This window comes from Megascapheus bottae, chromosome 13 (genome assembly GCF_031878675.1).
Source record: "Megascapheus bottae isolate mThoBot1 chromosome 13, mThoBot2.hap1, whole genome shotgun sequence".
NCBI classification, from domain to species: domain Eukaryota; kingdom Metazoa; phylum Chordata; class Mammalia; order Rodentia; family Geomyidae; genus Megascapheus; species Megascapheus bottae.
The window spans coordinates 58,197,972-58,220,955 of NC_143521.1; the positions used below are offsets into that span (position 1 = coordinate 58,197,972).

The window sequence follows — 22,984 nt, forward strand, 5'->3', positions numbered from 1 at the left end:
TCCAATTTGAAAGGAACCCCCACATAATCCTGTCCTCCATTTAGAGAACTCAGAGCTGAACCGGCCTCTGTTCATTTCATTTATTTAATGTGGGCCACGGTGGCTTCTGAAGGCTGAGGTCACTGCCAGAGGCCCCGCCCTCCGCCCCACAGGGTCAGGGCCCTGTCTGTCTGGTGTCTGCAGAAGTAAATGCCTGCTTGTCCTTGGGGGCATTGTTGAATGACTGAGTGATGGGGGGAGCTGGTTGGAAGGCAGTAAGACAGGGAAGCATGGGGGCCAAGACTCTCAGGCCCAGGGTGCCCTCCCTTGCTGGGACCTGCACCACCGCCCCGGCTCTCCCAGCCGCTGCCCACAGCCTGTGCCGGCCCCTGACCCCAGGAGGCCGCTGGCTGGGCCCCCAGAGGAGTCTTGCCTTGCCATTATGTTCAGGGGTCCACAGAAGGAACCCAGTGCCTTCCCACCGAAGCCCCACCCAGATGTGACAGCGTGTCCTGGCTTCACAGGCTTTGAAGACAGCCCCCAGGTTCTCAGCTCACCCCGAAGTGCACTGCCTCCTCCCCAGTCGGGCGACAGCCTCCCGTCCTGTAGTGTCTTGTGGCAGCCACAGGAAAGGAGCAGCAATTTGAGGGTGTCAAGCCCAGGGGTCTGCTCTCCCATAGACCTAGAGGCCACCCCTCTGCAGCCGGGCTCTGGATGCCCTGGTGAGGCCCTTCCCGGTGGCGCCAGGTGCCCTTGGCTTGTGGCCCCATCACTCGACTTCTGCCGTGCCGTCCCTGTATCCTGTTACATCACGTAAGCTCACTGCACGCTGGGACCCCAGCCATCATGGACAGGAAGGCCTGGGCACCCTCGGATCCTGAACATTGTCTACAGACAAATGAGGACCTGTTGGCAGCCCTGTGGTCAGGCTGTGGATGGATCTCGGGGGGGGGGGGATCTCCCCAGGGAGAAGGAATAAGATCACGCCCCCAGCCCTGGGCTCCTCTCACTCTCACCCCAAAGGGTGTGGCTGTGGGAGTCTGTGGGGCTCTGAGCACATGCCCGGACCCCCTAAGCCAAGAAGCCCAGCAGATTTTCCCTATGGCACCATGAACTGGAGAAGCAGAGGTTGCTTCTCCCTCCCCGGGGCCCTGCTCTGTGTGGTCCATCCAGTCACCGTGAAGATGTGGATGCTGTCATTTATCCTATCGCTTAGGGGAAGGAAGGAGCCTGGGCCACACTGGGACTGTCAGAGACCACAGGGGGCCATGAACCCCCCCTCGAGGATCTGCTGGGATTCCGTGCAGATTGAGTGGGAGGATATCAGAGGGAGCTGCAGTCCAGCCTCTTATCTGCCTGCACCTGAGAGCCACCAGCCTGCAGGCCAGCTGAGCCAGTGGAGGCCGACCAGCCCGGTCCCAGGAGCTCAGAGCCTTCCGTGGACGGTTCCCTGCTCCCAGCCCCCCGTTGCCAGGCCGTCCGCTTCCCTGCATCTCCTTCTCTCAATTAAGCCCCAGCAGCTATGAGTCTCCGGCTGTGCACTCCATGAGTTTTAATTAGGGGTCGCTGTGAATTGTACTATTTCCTAGGCTTGCCATGATTCTATTAGAATTTCCCTTTGTTGACACCAGACACAGCTCAGCTCTACCCAGAGACAAAGGAAACAGAGATGTAGGCAGAGCTTCTCTCTCACCGGCAATTCACACACTGTCACGGCCTCCAGCAGCCAACCCTGGAGGTGGCCGGAAAGCTTTGGCCTCTGAGGTGTCCTATTCCCTGGCCTTGTGCCAGGAGGGACTGAGATGCAGATGGCGTTGGCCATGAAGAGTGGTGATATCCATTAGTGATGTCTGCCACAGTTTCAGGACGGGCAGAGATGGTCTCAGCTGTGGAGGGTGCCGACATCCATTAGTGATGTCTGCCACAGTCTCAGGACAGGTGACGATTGGTGTGTCCTCCGCCTTCTACCTCCAGTCATCTCCAGATCTCACTGAGGGTTGTTTCTGGCTTGGAATGGTGAGGCACGCCACAGAAGTTATGGAGGTGCAGTGCCACGAGAGTCTCCCCCAACCCACAAGTTTGGAACAGGACCCAGGTGGGGCCCTGTCTGGGTCCTGTACCTTGGCTTTGGTCTCATAGAAGGACAATTGGGCCAGAAGGTGTAGCAATTGGGCCAGAAGGTGTAGCATGGCCTCTTGTGCCCAACTGCATAGGAAATGCTCTCTCACTTGTGTAGATGCCCCCCAGGTTTCCTCTGACTGCCCTGGCCCAGGCCCCCTGTCTCTGGTGGCACACAAGGACAGGAACCTCGGCCACACGTGTCCTTGTGGGGTAGAGGGACCTGCGAGTGTCAGAGCACAGAAGCACAAAAGCTCCATCATTGGAGGAGCCAAAAGGTGGATGTTTATGCTTTGAAGGGAGGAAATAGTTCTGCCATTCAATGGGCATCTATTTGCTTTTCCTGTGGTATTCGTATTCATGCTTTCCACCAGTCTACCCACCCATCTATCCATCTATCCATCCACCCATCTATCCACCCACCTATGCATCCGTCGTCCATCCCTCCACCACCTACACCTTATGTATCCATCCATCGTCTATCTGCCCATCCATTCATCCTCCATCGTGCAGTAATCATTTTCTAATGAGGCTCTGTGGCTTGTCTGTAATTCTAACTACTGTGGAGGTTAGGATCACAGTTTGGGGCTAGTCTAGGTGTAAAAGCTGTGCAAACCTCCATCTCCGTGGTGAGATGTAGTGGTTGCCTGCCTGCTACCCCATCTGCAGGGCAAGCAAACACCGTGGCTGGCACCCCATCCACCAGCAGGGAGACAGGCATGGTGAGCACAGCCCAGGCCAGCTCAGTAGACAGAATAACCAGGCAGAAGAGTCTGGAAGCATGGCTCAAGTGGTAGAGCCTTGCAAGTGCAGGGCCCTGAGCTCGGTCCCCTGTATCCATCCCCAAAGGTGATTAGTGAGTTGGCACCAGAGTGGGGCCTGGGTGCATGCACACCCTCAGGACCTGTAGATAGGCAGGTGAGACGTCAAACTTGAACTCAGAGCCTTTCCCCGTGGAACCTGGCCCTTCATGGCTGCTTGCTTGGAATTGTTGGCAAATTGTTTACTTCAGGCATTCTTGGTCCTCTTCAATGCTCCCCTTGTTATACTCTGCCATTTCTAGACCCCCAGACTGCTGGGGTGTGTGAGATGGCCACGCAAGCACGCACACCTTCCCGAGCAATCTGCCGTCCTCCTCAGAGCCCGTCAGGCCCACCAGCCATACAGGCAGCATCCTCAGCGCGGTGGCTTCCTCCGGGTGCTTGGTCACCAGCCTGCCGCTTCACCTCGGCCTGGCCCGGCCAGCACCCCCTCATCCACCAGTCATCTCCATGTTTCAAACTGGCCTGGAAGCACTGCTCCAAAACCCAGCCACCGGAGGCCCTTGCTTCCTTGCTCACAGACTGTGCTCTGGAGAACAAAGCTCCTGTCAGACGCGTCCCCCCCGGGTCCTGGATCCTCAGAGGTCCTGTGAGCCTGGTCACCCTGGCCAGCTCTGCTGTCCCCGTTCTCCAACGTGACTGCTACGGGATGGGGCTCCCAGGGCAGGCCCTGCTGACGGGCTCTGCAGCAGGCTGGAGGCGGGTGTGTGTCTGTGCCACTCACAGCCACCATCTGGGCCGGGCACTGCCAGAGCAGGAGCGGCCATCCCCATCCAGCCTCTGACCTCTTGTGGACGTGGTTCCCCCTTGTGGATGGCCCAGGCACATGCAGCCCGGGATGAGACACCCGTAGACTGAGTGGACCACCCACCCATGAGCCCCAAGGCTGCTGCACGCTCCTGTCCACTCCACTGCCCCGAGTGCCTCCCACGGCCTGAGCGCTGCTTTCGACTCCTCCCCAGTTCCAGTAACCCCTGTTCTCCTTGATCCCCCTTGGGGCTTCGCTTTTACAAACCCTGCCTGTGCGGTCGTGCAGTGGCCGCCTTTCTCTGCCTTCTTTTTCTCCCCAACATGGCTGAGAGGGCCACCCTTCACTGCGCGTGATGAGGTTTCTTCCCTGTTGGGTGCTGTATGGTACCGTCGCATTCATCTGGCAGTGTGTCCGGTCCTGAGCTGTCAACGCTGGCCGCGCCCCTGTGGAAGCATACGCAGTTACGACCGGGGCTTCATCACGTGCTGGAGGTCTCGGTCCTCTCCGGGGAGCTTTGATGGGGCGTCCACCATGGATCTGGGAATTGTTGACCAGCAGGCCATTCCCCGGGAGAAGACTGGACCCCCACGAGCAGACCGGGAGGAAATGGGTTTTCAAATGGATGCAGATGTTTTATTTAATATTTGAGCGACCAAAGCTTTCCTTATAACATCAGGTGGGTTCCCAGGAGATGGGACATGAGGAGGGTGGCGTGTCGTGTGCCACGTGCAGGACAGAGAGGCTGGGCCTGGCGACTGGGGCTGCAAATCCACCCCCTCTGGCAGTGGCTCAAAGGCAGAAAGGTTCCCTTCTGTGGACGCCTGGACACCTGCTTCCCACCAGGTGACTGGGGCCCCAGCTCCTTCCCCCAGCCTGGCCCCCCTCGTATCCTCTGTGGCCCCCACCCTGTCACCAGACAAGGGAAAGGGGCCGAGAGTTGGGGAACTGCCAGTCAGTTCAGTGGCTGGCGCCTGCGCTGCTGCTGCAGTCTGGTCATGGTACCGCTCAGTGCAAAGCCGGTGTGGCAGCGTAAGTGTGGGGAGGGTGCAGGACGTGAGCCCGGGGAAGGCCCTCGAGGGCCTGGCACCCCATCTCACCAGGCAAGCCCAGCAGGCTTGAGCCCTGGAGGATCTAAGAAACAGGAGAGGACAGAGAGGCCCAGCGGGAGCCAGGGGTGGCCCCGGCCTGGCTCCTCATCATCTCTCCAACCTCCTGCTCCAGCTGTGTGTACCGGGGAAGTCCTGAGTGCAAGCCTCTGCCCAGACAGCTGTGGAACTGCTGGAGGGGCTCTCCGGCTCGCAGGCCAGTGGCCTTCCCAGAGGAAAGTGCCTCTCTAGCAGGGCCCTCCCCACCCCCCAACCCCGAGGGTGCCTTGGTTATCCTGGTAAACATGGCTGCCAGGGCCCATGGTGCCCTGGGAGGGAGGGAGGGAGAGGGGGCTGCCTGGGGGAGGGGAGAATGGGGGAGGAGGAGATGCATGGCCTCCCATCCCTGCCACCCTGATAACTAGGCTTCACATAGCAGCAGCCCTTGGTACTTTGTCCTGCATTTTCACTTGCCATCTGAAATGCATGGCTCTCCTCCTCCCTCTCTCTCTCTCCCTCTCTCTCTCTCTCTCTCTCTCTCTCTCTCTCTCTCTCTCTCTCTCTCTTTCTCTCTCATTGGTACAAGGGCTTGAACTCAGAACCTGAACACTGTTGCTTCGGTCTTTCCACTCACACTGGTACTTTACTGCCTGAGCCACACTCCACTTTCAACTTTTTGCTGGCTCGCTGGAGATGAGAGGCTCAGGCTTTTCCTCTGAGGCTGTCTTCCGGCCTCAGTCCTCAAATTTCAGCCTCCTGAGTTGCTAGGATTACAGGCATGAGTGCTGACACCCGGCTTGCCAGCCCCATGAGGGACTTCAAGTGGATATTGCGTCCCTAGCCAGAGCAGCAGCTGAGCCCCAGAGAGGCCGGGCGCCGTATTCAAGGCACTCAGCAGATCTGCGCAACACCTGCCCCAACCTGGCAGAGCCAGTGTGTCAGGAAGGATTTGGATGAGGCAGACAGACAACGGGGTGGCAGGAGCCGCTGGGCACAGCTTGTACAGGTCAGTGGTCAGCCCTAGAGTCTCCCGAGGGTGCCGGGCATATCTTGCTTCCAATGTCCTGTGAGGTCCATGTGGGAAAGCAAAGGAGAAAACAAGACCCAGTGGCCACAAGGTGCTAACATGGCTGCCTGTGCATACATCCTTATCTCATCCACCCTCCTGGGACCCTACAGAGCCACCAAGTCCTCCCTGAGACTGAGATGCATGAGCAGTGGCTGGAGATGTGGGGTGCAGCCGTCAGCTGTGAGGGGGGTTGAGGCTCACCCTTTCCCTGTCCACACTCAGCCCGGAGGCCCACAGCCCTGTGACATCAGTGACTCCATCCTGGTTGTCAGGAGGGAGTGGAAGGAGGGAAGTGTGCATTTTGGGGGGCTTTGCTTTCTTGCAAGCCAGCATGATAAAAAAGTAAAGAGAAAAGCCAAGCCATGGGGAGGAAGGACATTTTCTAAATTTATAACAGATTCATTATTCATGGCTGTGCGGGAAAAGGCCAGAGCTACAGGAAGCAGCGAGGCGTGGGCTGGCAGGGTGGGAGGTACCCCTGGGGCAGGGGCGCCTGCTCTGGAGGGGGGGTGCATGGCTCCCTGGGACCCAGCCCCGTCCTGCAGGCCAAGCTGCCTCTCCAAGCCACCCCAGCTCTGCTTCAAATCCCACTCTGCGTCCTGCAGTTCAAATCCCACGTGGGTCTTTCAACCCAGTGGGGCTTCTCCCTGCTTCGCTGCCTGCCCCCCCCCAGCCTCAGTCTCCCCAAGCACAGCGTGCCTGCACAGGTCCAGCAGGGGCAGCTTCTCCTGAGTATAGGGCGCCCCAGCGCTGGGCCGGGCATTGGAGCCGTGGGCATGGTGGGGTCCCAACCCTAGCCCCCACCTCTGAGAACCACCTCGCTCAGGCCACGGCTCTCTGCGGTAGGGCGAGCCCCGGGCGTCCATCCCAGCATAACTGAGACTGGAGGCCTGCAGAGATTCCCCTTGTTTTCTCTCTTTTTCAAGACCGTCTCCGCCTGGGAAATCCTTTCCCCACTAGGGCACCGTGAAATGTCCCAGATTAATTATGCACCCGACAGTGGATGAGTGATTCCATCATTCCTCTGTCATTACCTGAGAAGGGCTGTCACCCCAGCCCCCAGAGCAGGCATGGGTGCCATGACAGCCCCAGCTCTGCCTCTGTGGGTGCCGGCTCTGCCCTCTGCAGTCGGGCGTGTGCGTCCCCTGCCTGGCCCCTCAGCCTCTTCAAGGTCACGGTCCCACCTTCCTTCCCCCCGCAGAGCAAGCTCTGATCCCAAAGCAGTTACGGAAGGGCACAGATGGCACAGGAGAGGCAGAGGAGCGTGGTCAGAACGAGGCGGTGTTAGGGTGGAAAGCCAGGCCAGTCCTGTCGTCGTACCCGGAACTGTGCTCTTCCTTCATGCGCTTCCCTTGTACTGGGGCGACCGACACACTCAGCCACCGGGGGTCCACTGGCTGCCATGGGCGTGGGGTCTAAACAGAATTTTACCTGGGCTGGACTTGAACCCCAAACCCAGTCCCAGCTTTTGAAGCAGCTGAGATTACAGGTGCAGGACACACACCTGGCACAGGGACCGCATTTCTTCTTGCACAAGGTCTTACGCAGTGTAGACGTGCTTCTGCCTGAACTGCAGAGCTTCCGACAGCCTGCTGCCCTCTCCCCGCCTTGCACTTGCTGGCAGGTGCCCCACCGCTGAGCCCCCCGAAATTTTCTCCTGCTTTTGTTGTGTGTTTGCTTTGTTTTTGAGATCACTGGAGACTTGGAGAGTGCCCTGGAGCTTGCTGTCAGAGGACGAAGCGAGCTAGGGAGGAGTGGAGATAATGAGATCACACTTCAAATGAAAGACGCCAAACACACCGCCCGGACTGTGTGTGGGGGAGGCAGGCGTGAGCTCAGAGCGGGATCTAAGTGGGCTCCCTGTACTGTCTGGTTTGCTTTGGGGGTGGGTAGGGTGAGGTTTGTGGAAAAATAAGACTGGGCTTTCACGAGAGCCTGTGGGGAGTGGGGGCAGGGGTGGGGAGTGTGCCCAGTACCTGCAACTGCCCACCACTGCCCCCTGGCAGCGCTGGCCATGGAGAGCCAAAGACCAGCCCTCTCTCAAAGTGACACCACAGTGATTCTCCTGCTGGGCGGGGGGCGGGTGGGGGTGCCAGCCGCAGTCCCCCCCACGGCCCAGCCCTGGAATGGGCCAGGGCAGGAGAGCGCCCTCACTCCTGTACCCCCCCTCAGATGGGAAATGCAAAGCTCCTGGCGGGGGAGACAAGGCCCAGGAAGCAGAAGCTCTGGGGTGCAGAGGCTGGGCTACAGGACCCGCTGGGCCCACACCTGGCTGTGCCCTGCGGGCCGAGCCCAGCTCTCCTGAGTGCCACACTCCACAGCAGAGTCGCTGCCAGGTCAGGCCCTGGCACAGGCTGGTGGTGCAGGGGGCCCAGGCTGCCAGGCTGCCATGCCCACCACCTTTCCAAGCCCCCATCCAGGCAGGAGCGCCACCGCCCTGGCCCAGGACCATGCAGGGCCTCTGCACCCGCTCTTTCTGCTGTCAACTCCGTTCACCTCCCTCCACCCTGATGGGGAACCTGATTCAATCCACTGTGGCTGCTCATCCCTGGTCTACGCTGTGTTTATTTTCCTTGTCAGCTCTGGCAGCCCCATTGGGCTTCTCAGGCCTAGAGGCCCCCAGGCTTCAGGCCCCACAGGCATGGCCACAGGCTGGGAGCCACCCGCCCTGTGCAGGCCAGGCATGAAGGCAGCTGGATCTGCCTGCCTGGCTCTCCTGTGGGGGTCCTGGTGGGTCCCCCCATCTCCCGGGAAGGTGTGCGTCAAGCCTGCATTCCGCAACGCTGCCCACCCTGCTCCTCCAACGCCTGGCGTGGCTGGCAGCGTGGCGCCTGCCAGTTTCCTTCTCTGGGAACGAAAGGCTTAACTCATAATTTTCAAGTGCTTAAAGGCATCTTGTCATTATTTAATTCTCAAATGGGATTCTTAAGAATCGGAGAAATATGTTCTGCCAATTTCCACCGCCTTCGCTTTGCTCGCCCGGGGAGCGGACGCATTAAGTTATTAGGTGGCTGCAGGGGGAGGCGAGGTGAGGGGCTGGGCAGGGGACTGGCGGGGGGGGGGGGCTGGCTGCTGGCCAGCTCTGCGTTTCCACTCCCGCCTGTCTCAGGGGAGACTCTGAGCACCGTGCCCCTGCTTCAACCTCCCCAGACAGCTGCATGGACTGGGCGGGAGCCATGGCGGCTGGCCACAGGCCCATGAGTAGTGGCTTGTGTCTGCAGCTGGGCCAGCAGTGGCCCTGGACCTGGAGCAGGGCTGCGGGGCGAGGCCAGGCCAGACAATCAGCAGTCACTGCTCAGAGACGAGTACACACTGCAGGTCACAGGAGGGTGGCATGGCTGGATCCTGGCTCACTCAGATCCAGGGCCCCAGGTGGGAGTGGCTGCTACTGCTTCCAGGAGCCTGCTGTCCCCGGGCCGGGGCAGGGGAGGGCACAGACCCAAAGGGAGCAGTGTGAGCCTGAACCAGTCAACACGAGCACAGTGTCCCAGGGCCCCAGCCAGCCCCTGAGCACGCTGGCTGAAGACTGTATCAGGATGTTGCTGTGTGACAGAAGCAGGAGTGACGGCAGCAGGTGCAAAGGCCATGGGGTAGGACCCTGGGTGTGCCAACGCCGCACAACTGTGTGTGATTCCCCGCCAACAGTGTGCAATCATGCTCAACAAGTGTTGCTGACCAGAGAAACGGGGGCGGTGGTGAGTGGCCGCTGGTGAAGTGAGGCCCTACCCAGCTTCCCGGAGGTCACGCGACACCAGCTGGGCTGCTAGTGCAGACTGTCCACTGTGCAGGCCCCGCTCTCACGCAGGTGATGGGGCTGCTCAGTTGGCACGGGAGGTAGAAGCTGGCCTTGGCCCGTAGTCATGAGCCAGGCGACTCTCAAAGCAGTGCCGGCATGAGCTTCCCCATCAGAATCGAAGTGACAAGGGAGGCATCAGTTTGCCTGGCCTGGATCTGGGCCGGGTGCCTCCATCTCCCACACCGCAGACCCCAACAAGCCCCGAAGTCGCAGCTGTGCCCTGGTTCACGGACATGGCTGCTCAGGGAACCATGACGAGCTGTCAGGTAGAGCCGTGGCTTTGGCCTCAGTTTCCCTGAATGCAGGAGTCCATGCTGACCTCCGGAGGGGGCAGGGTCTGTGCTCAGGGTCTGGCAAGGCAGAGCAAGTGCGGTGTTGGCCCTGGCTGTGCTGGGAGCCAGAGGACCCGCCCACCCGTCCCCTCCAGCTCCGCACATGCTCTGTGCAGCACCTCAGAGCAGCAGGCAGGGGACGGACTACAGACAAAGAAATGGACTCTTGCCAGGCGCCAGTGGCTCACACTGATAAGCCTAGCTACTCAAGAGGCTGAAACCCGAGGATCATGGTTCAAAGCCAGCCTGGCCAAGACAGTCAGTGAAAGATTCTTAGCTCCAACTAGCCACTAAAAGGCCAGACCTAGAGCCAAGTGGTAGAGCATTAGCTTTCAGCAAGACAGCTCAGAGACAGTGCCAGGACCTGCATCCACGCTTTGTGCGTTCCCTCTCTCTCTCTCTCTCTCTCTCTCTCTCTCTCTCTCTCTCTCTCTCCTCTCCCCCCCCCCTCAGAGGCCAGAACGGGCACAGCCCCACTGGGAGGCAGGGCACCGGTGGGCAGGGGTGGGCCTTGTGTGTGATGATGGTTCCAGTCTGGAAGTGGGGCCTCTGGGGTGGGGGTGGGGGGCTGAGCAGGTGCCCTGCCAATGAAATAACGATAGAAAATGAAGATGGCTTCATCCAATCATTTTTAAGGTGAGTACGTACAAACACTCTGCAGTTGAGCAGCCGAGGTGCCGATCGTCTTTTTCCCACCGCGCTCGCCTGTGCACCGTTTTGTGCTTGCTTTTAGGCTCTGCTGGTTAGAAAGCGTTCTGCGGAATGGGCTTGGGCTGGAATGGCCCCACTTGGACCCAGCAAAGACCCTGGAGCTGGGCAGACCCTGAAGGCGGGGTGGGCCATGGAAAGGGACAGGGCATTGTGGGTACAGGGGTGGCCTGGCTCTTCTGCTCCCTCCTCCTCCCCCTCTTCTCCCCCCTCCTCTCCTCTGTCCTTCTTCCTCTCTCTGCCCCCCTCCTTTCCAGTTACGGGGTGCACATGCCCACAGTGCTCTCACTGGCAGAGACCACGCAGGGGCGGTGACAGCACCCCGAATGGATGACCCTGAGCCTGCAGACCAGAGAACGGAGATTTGAACCCATAGCTGAGTTCCTGGGGCCAGGAACGCCTCCCTGTGAGGGGCAAAGGAGCAGGGGGAGTAGAGAATGGGGCCGGAGCTCGGGCTGTGCTCAGGGAGTCCACGTCACGCCATGAACCCCCATCCATCCTGCGTCCTTTGCCCCCACCCCTGCCCGCTGCCGGATCCTCTCCCTACCTCTGTCTGCAGCTGCCTTCCCGTCTGGGCAGTGACGTGCCCGCTGCGGCGTGGGTGCCCTCTGGCCCTCTCCCGGGCCTCTTGGTGCCTTCACAGGCCCACGCCCCTCAGGAGCCGGGCACGAGCCCTGCCTGTCCTTCTGAATGCTCTAGTGACCCGCTACCAACTGGAGATGGGTATGGCCGGGCACCGCCGTGGGAGGGCATGAGAAGGAAGTCTGAAAAGACTCCACCGTGGCACTGCTACTGTGGAACATTCTAGAGTGGATGAAACGGCGGGAGCAAGGAGAAGATCAGCGTGGCCTGGGCTGGAGGGGAGGAAGGAAGAGCGGGGGGGGGGGGTGTTTGCCTGGGGACATTGAGTCACACCACAGTGCGGGCCCGCGTCATGAGGCCCTAGCCCAGCGCCTGGAGCTGACCGCTGTCCACAAGGTGGCTTGGTGGGAGGTACGCGGAGTGGGGCAGGGGTGAGGGTCTGGGAGCTGGGCAGAGGCAGAGCTTGGATCTTACCGTGCATCGTCGCCGCAAATCAAACCTCCAATAAGAAAAGAAAGCCTATGAATTAGCCAGGGAGCAGGTGAAGTTAATTTTACTAATGGATTTTAATGAACTCAGCAGAGCCAGCATTTCATTACGTCGATATGCCAGCCGTGTACGCCCTGGGATGACACACTCGCGCTCATCTCCACGAGGCTGAGCCTCTGAGCGCGGCGTGGATTTGCAGTCACAGTCACCGTGCTTTTCAGCTTGGGTTCGTGTGCTACGTGGAGCTCTGGGGTGGAGGGGGCCTCGTGTGGCCAGCGGGGGTCTGAGCTTTGGAGTGGGCCCGACCTCTGTGATCTGGAGACTCTCGGCTCCCCCCCCCTCCGCTCCCCTCCCCCCTCCCCCCCTCCGCTCCCCTCCCTTCCCCTCCGCCCCCCTCCCCTCCCCTCCCCTCCTCCCCTCCCCCCCCTCCCCTCCAGGCTCAGGCCTGCTGTCTCTCACAGCTTGCTCTAGTCAGCTTCTACGCCCTGTTCTCCAATGGGCTCCTACACATACCTCAGCCCTGGCTCCAGTGCCCACTTGTGGGCGACGGCCTGAGGCCTCCGAGGATACCTGTGTCCTCGTCAATGCCGCAGAGGAGAGCACAGGCGGGCCGGGGTGACTGCAGTGTGCCCACTGGGAGCAGAGGACACAGGGGGCGGAGGACCAAGCTTCTGAGCGCTGCAGGCGGCTCCAGACAGGGACAGACAAGGATGGGGACAGATGACAGGACAGAGTGCCCCCCCCAGGCCCCCCACCCCCAGGGTGCTCCCCCCGGCCCACGCCTAGCAAGGGTGTGGTACTGAGGGGTAGAGGGGTGTGTGTGACAGTGGGGGACGCCGGGCAGGCATGGAGGGGCTGCGTGAGGCTGCAGGACCCCCTCTGTTTGACTGGAGGCACAGCTCAGGTGGTAGAGGACCGGCCAGTGAGCCAAAGCACGTGTCCCTTCAAGTCACCCCCCAAAACTGAAATGAGATGAAGTCCCCTGCCCTGGCCCAGGGCGCTCAGTGCCTGTCTGTCAGTCTGTCTGCCGGCCTGCCAGCCTGTCTCCCCCGCTGTTTGCGTCCCTGTCCCTGTCTGTATTGCTCTGGACGACTCTGCCCGTGTCTGGCACGCTCTGCCCACCTCAGCAAAGGCCCCCAGCCCTCACTGCTCTGGGTCGGGAGCCTGAGGTGGGCTGGGCTGGCTCCTGTCGGGGCCTCCCCCGCCCCACGCAGCCTCAGCCCTTCCTCACGCTGGCCCCTCCTTGTGTGTCCCAGGCACTGGATTTAGGGAGGGTGGAGGCCTCACCCACAGGACTAAATCTGCCAAGGCTCTGTTTTCCAACAAGGCCAGGACCACGGCTTCCGGGGCTGTATATTTGGGAAACATGCCGGCCAGGCACGGCCTCTGCCCCTCCATCCCCCACCCGCGGTTCCACCCCTTCTAGCCCTCACATGCCTGCCCGTGGGTCTGTGGGCTTCCTATTACCCCACTGGATGGTGGCTACTGGACCTCAGGGCCTTTGTCTTATCCTCACCCCTGCCTGGCCCCCACCTGGCAGTGGGTGGTGGCAAGATTGGATCTGGGCTGGTGTGGGCAGGATGGCTGGAGGGGCGGGGTCTCGGGTGTGGTGGGGGTCAGGAAGCAGGGGCAGAGGTGGTCCCGCCGCATCTCATTTGCTGGCTGGGTTCGTGAACAGGGGCTATAAAGTCCACCACGGATGGGCCTCCCTCTCCCTCCTTCCCGAGGGGCTGGATTCTCGGAGGCCTTCTGAACCAATTCCCTGGTTACACCTCCGTGGGCGGTGTGGCTCTGTGCTCTCCCTGGGACACCGGCCCAGCCAGAGGCCAGCTGGGCCCGGGCACATAGCCAGCTGGGAAAGGCTGGAAGTGAGATCTCAGGGGTGCCAAGAGCTGTTCCTTAGCTTGGCCTGGAAGAGATCTTGTGACCTTGACACCTTGCCTCTGTTCCTGCAGGTCCTCGGACTTTGGGACGTCCTACAGCAAGCTCACCCTCCAGCCTGGCGTCACCACCGTCATCGACAACTTCTACATCTGCCCGAGCAACAAGAGAAAGGTACGTGTCACCCAGGGTGGCGATCCCCGGGGAGCTGGCTCTCCGAAGCCACCTGCACCGTCCTCTGTGCGGCCTTGGGACAGTGGTCCCCCAGATTGTGAGATGTTTACCTCCTCTTATCCATTTTGATGAGTGATCTCAAACGAACAGCCTGGCCTCTGAAGGAAGGCCTGCTTGCTGATCGGGGCAGCATCTGGCAGGCCAGGCCTGGGGGAGGGGTGCGGGGGCTGTGGACAGGGTCCCAGAGGTGGTGCCGTGTCGTGGCTCTGCAGTCTTGTCTGTCCAGGCTGGGTTTGTTTCTCATCAGAGCTTTGCGTGCTGTCTTGGTGTACAGAGAGGGCTGGTCCTGGAGCAGGGGTCGTGTCATTCCATGCCCCCCGCTCACGCTCCCACCGTCCTGCCTACCTGTGTCTCTGCACCCTGGCCCAGCAGGGTCCCTGGAGCCGGGTCAGGGCGAGTCATGTTGGACTCCGCTCAGAGAAGCCATTTAGGGCCTCAGATCCGGGCCCCTGTCCCAACCCGCTTCTCTAAGCCTTAGTTTCCTCGTAGGTCACTGGACACACGGAGAAGGGTGTGGGCTCAACCCTGCACTTGGTGCAACTCTGAAGAAGTGGTTGTGTTGTGTTGTGTTGCATTGTGTTTTTCTGGGTGTGAACTCGGCTTCGTGATCTTCCTCAGCTTTTTAAAATTTTTTTGCTGGAGTCTGATGCTCTTCTATTCAAGCCACAACAATGTTTACTTCTGGGTTTTGGTCAGTTAATTAGAAATAAGAGCCACGAGGACTTTTCTCCCCTAGCTGGCTTTGAACTACAGTCCTGAGATCTCACCCTCTTGAATAGCCCGGAGTGAGCCATTGCCATAGCTGGGAAGTAGTTTAAAGAGGATTCGAACGCAGCCATGTTGGGACTGGACTTGGGCCCCCGGCTCTCCCCAATCTGAAGCTGAAACTTGGAGTTGGTGAGATGGGTATGAGTTTCCTTGGAGGCCAGCCGGGAGAAGACGGAGGGGCTGTCGTCCTCAGAGCTCCCGGTACAGGAGAGCACATTTACCAGCAGGAGATTGCACAGGCGTCAGGCAGGCCTTCGTCTTCATTCACGCTGCCCCCCCCGTAGGATCCGTGAAGCCAGCTTTGGCTTCCTCGTAGAGTCATAAGCATCCACATTCTTCGAGGGGCACACCCCTGTGGTTCTCAGGGGACTGTCACAGGAGGAGGGGCCAGGCAGGTTCCTCGATGTCTCCCCAGGCCTGCTGAAGTGGCGAGCACCGTGATCGTTTTTGTGCTGCTTCTCCTTAGCCTTCGGGGTTCTGGCAAGGCTGAGAAGCCATCTGCGAAAGGCACCTGGCAGCACGCAGGCCTGTGCTTGGCTGAGCTGCCCAGGGAGGCGTGGGAAGCCTGGACAGGGTCCTGCCCGCCCGAGTTCTGATGGCCACATTTTGATGCTGGCAGACACACAGAGTTTGGAGGGGAGACCCCAGGCCGGATCACCAGGAGGACGGGAAGAGGGAAGGGCGTACAGGAGAGGCATTAGCTAATGCCTTTTCAACAAGCACCATCTTGCTTTCTAAAGCAGCTCAGCATGTTCTGTGTCTGTCTTCTCTTGCCTTCCGTTGCTGTGCAAGCCTCCCTATGAGCCATATGGGGGCCCTTCAGGGGAGGGGCGCCCTCCCCCAGGCTCAGGTGGCAGGAGGAGGGGGGCTGGGGTCCTCTAGACCTCCGCTCCCCCCACGGGGACCTCTGCTCCATCCGCTCACAGGCCTCTTCTGTGCCAGGCTACATCTGTCCCTGTGCTGGGAAAATAACCCTTTGGGCAGAGCAGACGCGGGCTGAGGACCTACTATAGCTGATGCCTTGCTGGGACCAGGAAGGAACTTTCTAGAGCCTTTGAGGGCCTGAGGTGGGGGTGGGGGCATTGAGGGACAACATCCCACGCTACATACAGGCCCTGCCACCATCCTGTGTCACCCCTTCCCACCACGCGGGGAGTGGGAAGACTCAAGAGTCCGTGTACCAACCATTCTCCTGCCCGTGAACCCTCTTGTTTTTCTGTCTCACCCAGCACCCTGCGGCTGCCTCAGTCCCCCTGCCAGTTTTGAGCTGTGAGTGCACCCAGGCCCCAGGCCCCTCAGGCCTGGAGGGGCTGCCCGGCAGGAGACCCCTCACCAAAGCCACGTTTTGTATTAAGAATCCATGTGGCTTTCTGCTGGTATTGGAGTGAATGCTAAAATCACACAATACATACATACATGTAAATACGATCACGCTTATGCCAGAAAACAAAACACCAACCTTCTGCACCAAACTGATGGTCTGGAGAGGGCAGAGAGCCCAGGACAAGGATTCCCATGCCACCTCACAGGGGATGGGAGAGCCCCAGGTGAGTGACAGCCCCAGGACCACATGTGGCATGGTGTGAGAGTGAGGCAGGCCGTCAACCCAGCCTCCGCCAGCCCCCAGCAGCCCACACGCCCATGGGCCACCACTGCCGGGGACTGGCTGGTGTCCCTTCCAATGAGGCGGCCTCTCCAGCTCCCCTGAGAACCAGGTGCCTTCCTGCTCCAGAGGGAAAAAAAAGGCTCAATGGGACACGTCTGTGGAGAGCTGTAGCCTCAGAAATAGAGTGAGCCCCTCGAAACACCAGCCAGTGGATGGAAAAATCCCTCCCTCTCAACGCCAAGAGCTTACGGTGGGAGAGAGAAAGAGACACAAGCCCTGCTTCTTAGAAGCTCTCTGGCCAGGGCCGCTCCCTGCCTTGGCTGATTGAAAGCCAGGATGAGGCTTTGTTTTAAACACACTCAGCCCCCGATATCGTAGAGGACAGCCTCAGTGAAGACGAGAGCTCAGGAAACCAGGTCCCCTCCCTGCGGGCTGGAGGCTCAGCCCTGCTCACTCACACACAGACATGCGCAACTGAGCCATGTTTTCTCCTGGACAGGAAGGCACTGGCCCGCAGAGAGCTGCAGGGGCTGCCTGCTTAGAAGGAAAGGGACACCTGTCCACCGCCGCTGCTGCAACAAGGGCCAGAGGACTGGAGTGACAGGGAGTCCTGGGACAGTGTTGTCCTCAGGCCGCTCTTATGGCCGAGGTGTTTGAGATCAGAGGCTGAACGTGGGTGACTTTCCTGTCTTTCCTTGTCAGGGAAAAGCTTCTCAATGCGTGTGTGTGCGTGTGTGTGTGTGCGTGCGTGTGCGTGTGTGTGCGTGCGTGCATGTGTGCGTGCGTGTGCGTGTGTGTGTGCGCGTGCGTGCGCGTGCGTGTGCGCGTGTGTGTGCGTGTGTGCGTGCGTGTGTGTGTGTGCGTGTGCGTGTGTGTGCGTGTGTGTGTGCGTGTGTGCGTGCGTGTGCGTGTGCGTGCGTGTGCGTGCGTGTGCGTGTGTGTGCGTGTGTGCGTGCGTGTGCATGTGCGTGTGCGTGCGTGTGCATGTGCGTGTGCGTGTGTGTGCGTGTGCGTGCGTGTGCATGTGCGTGCATGTGCGTGTGTGTGTGCGTGTGTGTGTGTCTCCTTCCGTGGTAAGATATATTGGCGCTGTTAAACACATGGTGGCTGCGTTTCTTAGGGGAAGTGGCTTTGCTGGTACAGATCTGAGCTCTCAGCATCTCCTCCTCTCCTCCCTCCCAGATGAACGTCTCCCTTTGATCATGGAGATCTCAGGATGGCGCTTGCCGGGCCCTCTCTTCCGGTTGGAGCTAGCCTAGCTCGCCTTAGTGTTTCTGCCACTGTGGTCCCGAGCAGGCAAGGAACAAGGGTGGGGTTGCCGCGACGCTCAAACCCTAGAGGGCAGTGAGGAGGAAGTGGGTGGTGCCTGTCGGGTGGGAGGTGAGGCAGGGGCCACACAGCATGGGCTGCGAGCACTGGGGCGAGCGCTGCTCTCTCCCCTTCCCACTGGCAGCTGGGTCTCCTCCGCCCTCCTATACCCCCTCGCCCCTCTCCTCTTCCCACTGGCCAGCAGACCACGGGGTCATTCCAAGCAACCGAGGGTCTCAGCCCCCGCTGGGCCGGCCCCCCACTCCTCAGAGGAGACTGTGACGAGGTGTACAAACAAATTGAAATATACAAATCACACCACCGCTGTGTGATTGCTGGGGTGTGAGGGAGCAATCACACAGGTAATTATGCTCCGTGGTGGGGCCGCCGCCGCTCACATATCGCCCACTCGCAAGGGTTTCAGGTGCTCAGATGAGCGGGCATCTGAGGACAGGGCTGCCATATGAATTCTAATTGTCACGTAATTAGAGAGCAATTACAGAGGAGCTGTCCCGTATAAATTAGCCATTAGGTGTCCTCCAAAGTCCTGCTGGACTTTTAACAGACGTGTCCTCCCTCTCACCGGCAGAGATAAACGACCCTCTGCGGGGGGCCGTGGAGCTGGGCCCCCGGGCGGCTCAGCAGGGCACAGAGCGTCCTGCCGGGGCCTGGCAGGTGTCTGTGGCCCCCAGGCCCCTCCCTGCCTGAGTGGTGGGCAGGGCAGGTGGGGGCCTTGGCCTGGCGTGCAGAACCCCGGGCGGCGCACACCAGCACGCCCCTGCGCCACTCGGCATCTCCCACCCATCCTCGGTGGGGGGACGGTGGTCTCTCCTTGCTGGCACCACTGTCCCAGCCCCCCGTGTGTGGGGTGTGGAGGAAGCTGGGGGCAGGTGCTCAGGTATGGGTGAAAGATGGGGGCTAGAATGGGGCTGAGAGGTGGGAGAAGAGGGGAGGAGCAGGGTATGGGGGAGGGGCAGGGGAGGGTGGGGGAGAGGCAGGAAGGGACCCATCTTAAGAGAACACAAACTTCACAGAGCTGAGAGCCACTGTGGTTGGTACTGGAGACTGGTGAGGGGCATGGTAGGTACAGTGAGGGGCTTTTAGGACGACGGGGTGGGGAGTGAGAATTCCAGGCTGAGGCCAGAGTGGAGCCAGAAGCTGCCATCCGAGTGTGGGTGAACTCACTGGAGCCAGGAGCTGAAGCCCTTGTTAAGATGGGCCTCGTGTTCCGAGCGTGTGTGTGTGTGTGTGTGTGTGTGTGTGTGTGTGTGTGTGTGTGTGTTAATTATAAGGGGAAAGGAACTTGTCATTCCTCCCCTAAAATTATTTATAGTGGATTAGAAAACCAAGCCATCACAAGCATACTTTTAAAGTCGTGAACCTCAAAAGAACAAATGGATTCCAGCGCTCACAGTAGCTGCAGAAGAGGTCTGACCGCAGGGGTTCCTGCAGGATGAGGCGGGGACACGCAGGCTGGAATGAGACACCTGCAGATAGCTGTGCACCCCAGGCATGGTGCCCAGAGATCTTAGTGAGAGGAAACGGCCTGGAGAGCATGCATGCCCAGCCAAGGGACAGATGGGCTCCCAGCAGGAGGGTAAACAGGCACAAGCCGCACACACAGGGACAATGGCCAGACAGACCGCAGATTCAAGTGGCGTGGTTGTGTGAATGGACGGGAAGCCAGTGGCCTTCTCTCCGTCATGGTTTGGGAAGGAAGGGCCTGGAGTGTGGGGGTCAGGGTAGGGGTGGAGGCTGGGGGGAGAGGCGGGCGAGGCATGCAGGTGTCACGCCCGGAAACCTGTCTCCAGTCAGGATGCTCACTGTCCACGCAAGGAGAGACAGCCAGACCCCGTGGACACTGGGGCGTCTGCCATGCAGTGCCGAACTCACCAGAACTGGAGATGAGAGTCTCGTGAACTTTTCTGCCCAAGCTGGCTTCGAACCATAATCTTCAGACCTCAGCCTCCTGAGTAGCGAGGGTGGCATGTTTGGGTCTTTAGCAGGTGACTCTGGCGATAATTCAGCAGCAGCGTGCGCAGCTTGGAGGCCAGATGTTTAGCAAAGGTGTAGGTAGAAGGCAAAAGGTGCCGTGTGCATGTGACACGACTCACTGAGTCACCACCGCGGGGACAGTGAGAGCTGCAGGGAGCCTGGGGTCACGTGGGGGGTCGGTGTGGGGGGCACACCTCCAGGACCCTGCATGAGGCCATCTTGCGAGCCCACAGGGAGGGCCACGCGAAGAAGCAGGGTGGCTCAGAACGCGGCCGCAAGCAGGGACCTTGGCTTCCAGATGTCTAGGCAGCACGGAGAGCCTCCACTGCCAAGGCTCAGGGTCGCATGCACCAGGCTGTCCCTGGCATTTCCTGTGTCTCAGGTAAGCCATTAGCCTGGCAAAACTCATGAGGACAGGGCGGCACTCTGCAGAGAGGCCCGGTCCAGCTCTGAACCGCAGGGGTCACCTTCAGACCCGTCACCATGGCAAATACGCTTGTGTGAGAAAGGAGGGTGACTGTGGGAGCCAGGCCGGTCCAGGTCCCACGGCCAGGGGGCGCAGAGCCACTAAACTGCCTCACCTTAATGGCATTTCTCCAGGTGCAGTCCCTCCAAAATTGCCTGGGAGTGACTCCAGGCGGGCAGTTTTCTGACACTTCCTAGCAGGGCCCTTTCCAGAGAGACCCAGGGCCCCACAGCAGCCTGGGCAGGCCGGGGAGCAGGGCAGCCCCCATACAGGGCGCTCGCTGGTGGAGCCCCAACCCACTGTGTGGAGACAGCACCTCCTCATCCACTCCCGCTAAAACATGGGGCTTGGGACAGGGAGAGACAGTGTGGCAAGATGGAGGAGACAGACCCGGGAAGAGGGGACAGGGGAGGATCTGCACACTGGCGCAGAAGGGAAAGAAGACTTAAGAACACATATTCCTACTGCTAGGATCCAGAGTTCACTGTCCACCATTATCCATACGCCATTATTCACCCACTGCCACCCATCAGTCCTTCCGTCCTCCCACCCACCCGCTATCCAACCATCCGTTTACCCTTCTCCACTTACCCACGCATTCACCCACCTAGTCACCTATTGCGGCTATCCATCTGATCTGTTCTTATGTCCCTCCCTCCCTCCATCCATCCATCCATCCGTCCATCCATCCATCCGTCCATCCATCCATCCATCCATCCATCCATCCATCCATCCATGTATCTGTCCACCATCCTCCACTCACCCCTTCATGTATCTGTAGTAGACACACCATAGTGATACTCTCTGCTCAGTGGTAGACAAGTGTGAAAAAAAAAAAAAAAGAAGCATAAGGAAGGCAATTGTCACGGTGTAACTTCTCCCCCTTGGGCACAGAGGAGAGGGCAGTTGAGTCTATCTTTGTTCAATCAGCCTCAGAAAATGGCCAAGCTCTTTGCCCTGCAGTGACTTTTGATTCATTGTGTGTGTGTGTGTGTGTGTGTGTGTGTGTGTGCACATGGCATGTCTCCTACCTGAGACTCAGCTTCTTCACCTAGGTCTGGGGGCTTCTTCACCTAGGTCTTTGGGCTATTGTGAGGCCCAAATGACATGAGGACAGAAGACTCTGAAGACGGTAGGCGGCTTTCTGGAGTGTGACGTGTCCTAGCAACGCCAGAACCCATGCTCCTTATCACACTTATTGAGTAGATAGAGATTAATAACCAACCATGGAGACAGAGAATTGAATTACGTGCTGTAGGCTAGATTCTATTATCATAATGATAATCATTTGTTCATCCGATGAATATTTACCAAGTGCCTTCTCCTTGCCAAGCACCTTTTGAAAAGTTCTTTCCCGTGCCACGCCTTTTGGCGCAGTGTGCTCTGCCATTGCTATTCGGAAGGTTCTGGGCACCAGGTCGGGCAGTGGTATGAGTGCCCAGTGAGGGGTTCCTTGGGGCTGCTATGGAGGAAGAGGTGGGGAGGGGACATAGCTGTCGCCGCCGCCATCCAAAGCTGGCCTGCCTGCACCTTCTCAGCGCTCTGCATCCAAGGGTGTGTTTTGTGTTCCAACACCTGGAGCAAGGGAGGAAAACGGAGCTCAGGAAGTGATTTGCAGCTGACAGGCAGATTAGACATGGGCTCAGGCTGTGGCCTGGCTGGACCCACACCAGGATCGGAGGCTCCTGTCTTGGGCCCACAGGTCCCAGTGTCTGCATCTGGCCCCCTTGGCCTCCGAGCTGCTCTCGCACCATGTGGTCAGGTGGGAGAGGGGTGAGAATCTGGCTGCCTCAGGAAGCAGGCGCCCCAACCCTGGCTTCCTCAGATTCAGCACCAAGGACATTTCGGGGTAGGGGTTGGAGCCCAGCTGGAAGGGGGTGTCCCCTGCCTGTGGGGATGGCATGGCACTATTCGTTTCTGCCTTCTGCATGCCAGCAAAAGCAACGAGCTATAGCCGAGCACTGGTGGCTCACTCCTGTGATCCCAGCTACTCAGCTGAGCGCTGAAATCTGAGGCCAGCCTGGGCAGGAATTTCATGAGACGCTTCTCTCCATTCAACCACCCGACGTCTAGGAGTGGTGCTGTGGCTCAAGGGGTAGACTGCCAGCCTTGGGCACAAAAGCTCAGAGACAATGCCTGGGCCCTGAGTTCAAGGCACAGGCACCACACCAAACAGAGTGAACAGAAACCCCAGCTGCTTATGACAAGCAGAGGTATTCTCCACGAATACCTCCGGGATGGAGGCTAGGCCCCATCTCAGTGGCCTGGTCCTTCTCCATGGCACACGGCGGTCAAGGTGATGTACACATGCATATATGCCCTCTGTGCGTATGGCTCGTGAAGTCTAAGTGAATTCCCTTCCGGGTCTTCCAGTCCTCTAGGGTCATGCTCTCTTCCCTGGCCCTCCCTCCAGGGCCCCTGAGACCCTCCTCCACCACGCTCTAGAGCAGGGGCCGCCAAGCTAGGCTGAGCTCACTGCAGACTGGCCACACCAGACAGACCATTCTGTCCAGCGCCTGGCTGGGGCGACCACGTGACGCAGCTCTTAGAGCTGCTGGGGCTCTGGGGCTGGCGATGGCTGCATTCTCCAGCTCTGCCTGGGGTGGGGATGGAGCTGGGGGGGACATGCGGGACCCTCCCGGCCCCTCCCCTGCCTCTGGGTGAAGTGCCGAGGCTAAGGTGTTTCTGACTGATGGTGGGGGGTGGTCAGCAAGGAAATCCAGCGAGCGGGAGGCGGAGTGAGGAATGGGGTCCAGGGCGGCCTGCCTTCTGCAGAGCCTCAATTTATGGCCTCATAAAGCAGCATCGGGGCAGGCCAGGGCCAGGTGGGCAGCGGGCCCGTCCTGCTCTGTGTTCAGAACGACTGTAGATCTTCTTGTGCTGGGCACCGCTGACGAGTGTGGTGTCTGTGCCCCCAAAGGCCCCACCCAGCACCTTCCCATCAGGCCAGGGGCTCCCCCAGCCAGGTACACCCCAATGCCCGGAGCAGCTTGGCC

The 22,984-nt window shown here is 59.7% G+C and overlaps 1 protein-coding gene across 1 annotated transcript in view; it reads left to right on the forward strand.

The window, feature by feature from the left end:
- The window catches only part of Sorcs2 (sortilin related VPS10 domain containing receptor 2), a 241,080-nt gene that overhangs the window by 125,290 nt on the left and 92,806 nt on the right, over nucleotides 1-22,984 (forward strand). Inside the window, exon 3 of the mRNA XM_090343870.1 lies at nucleotides 13,686-13,785. Within this exon, the coding sequence (XP_090199996.1) occupies nucleotides 13,686-13,785 (100 nt within the window). The remainder of the gene's footprint in view (nucleotides 1-13,685; nucleotides 13,786-22,984) is intronic.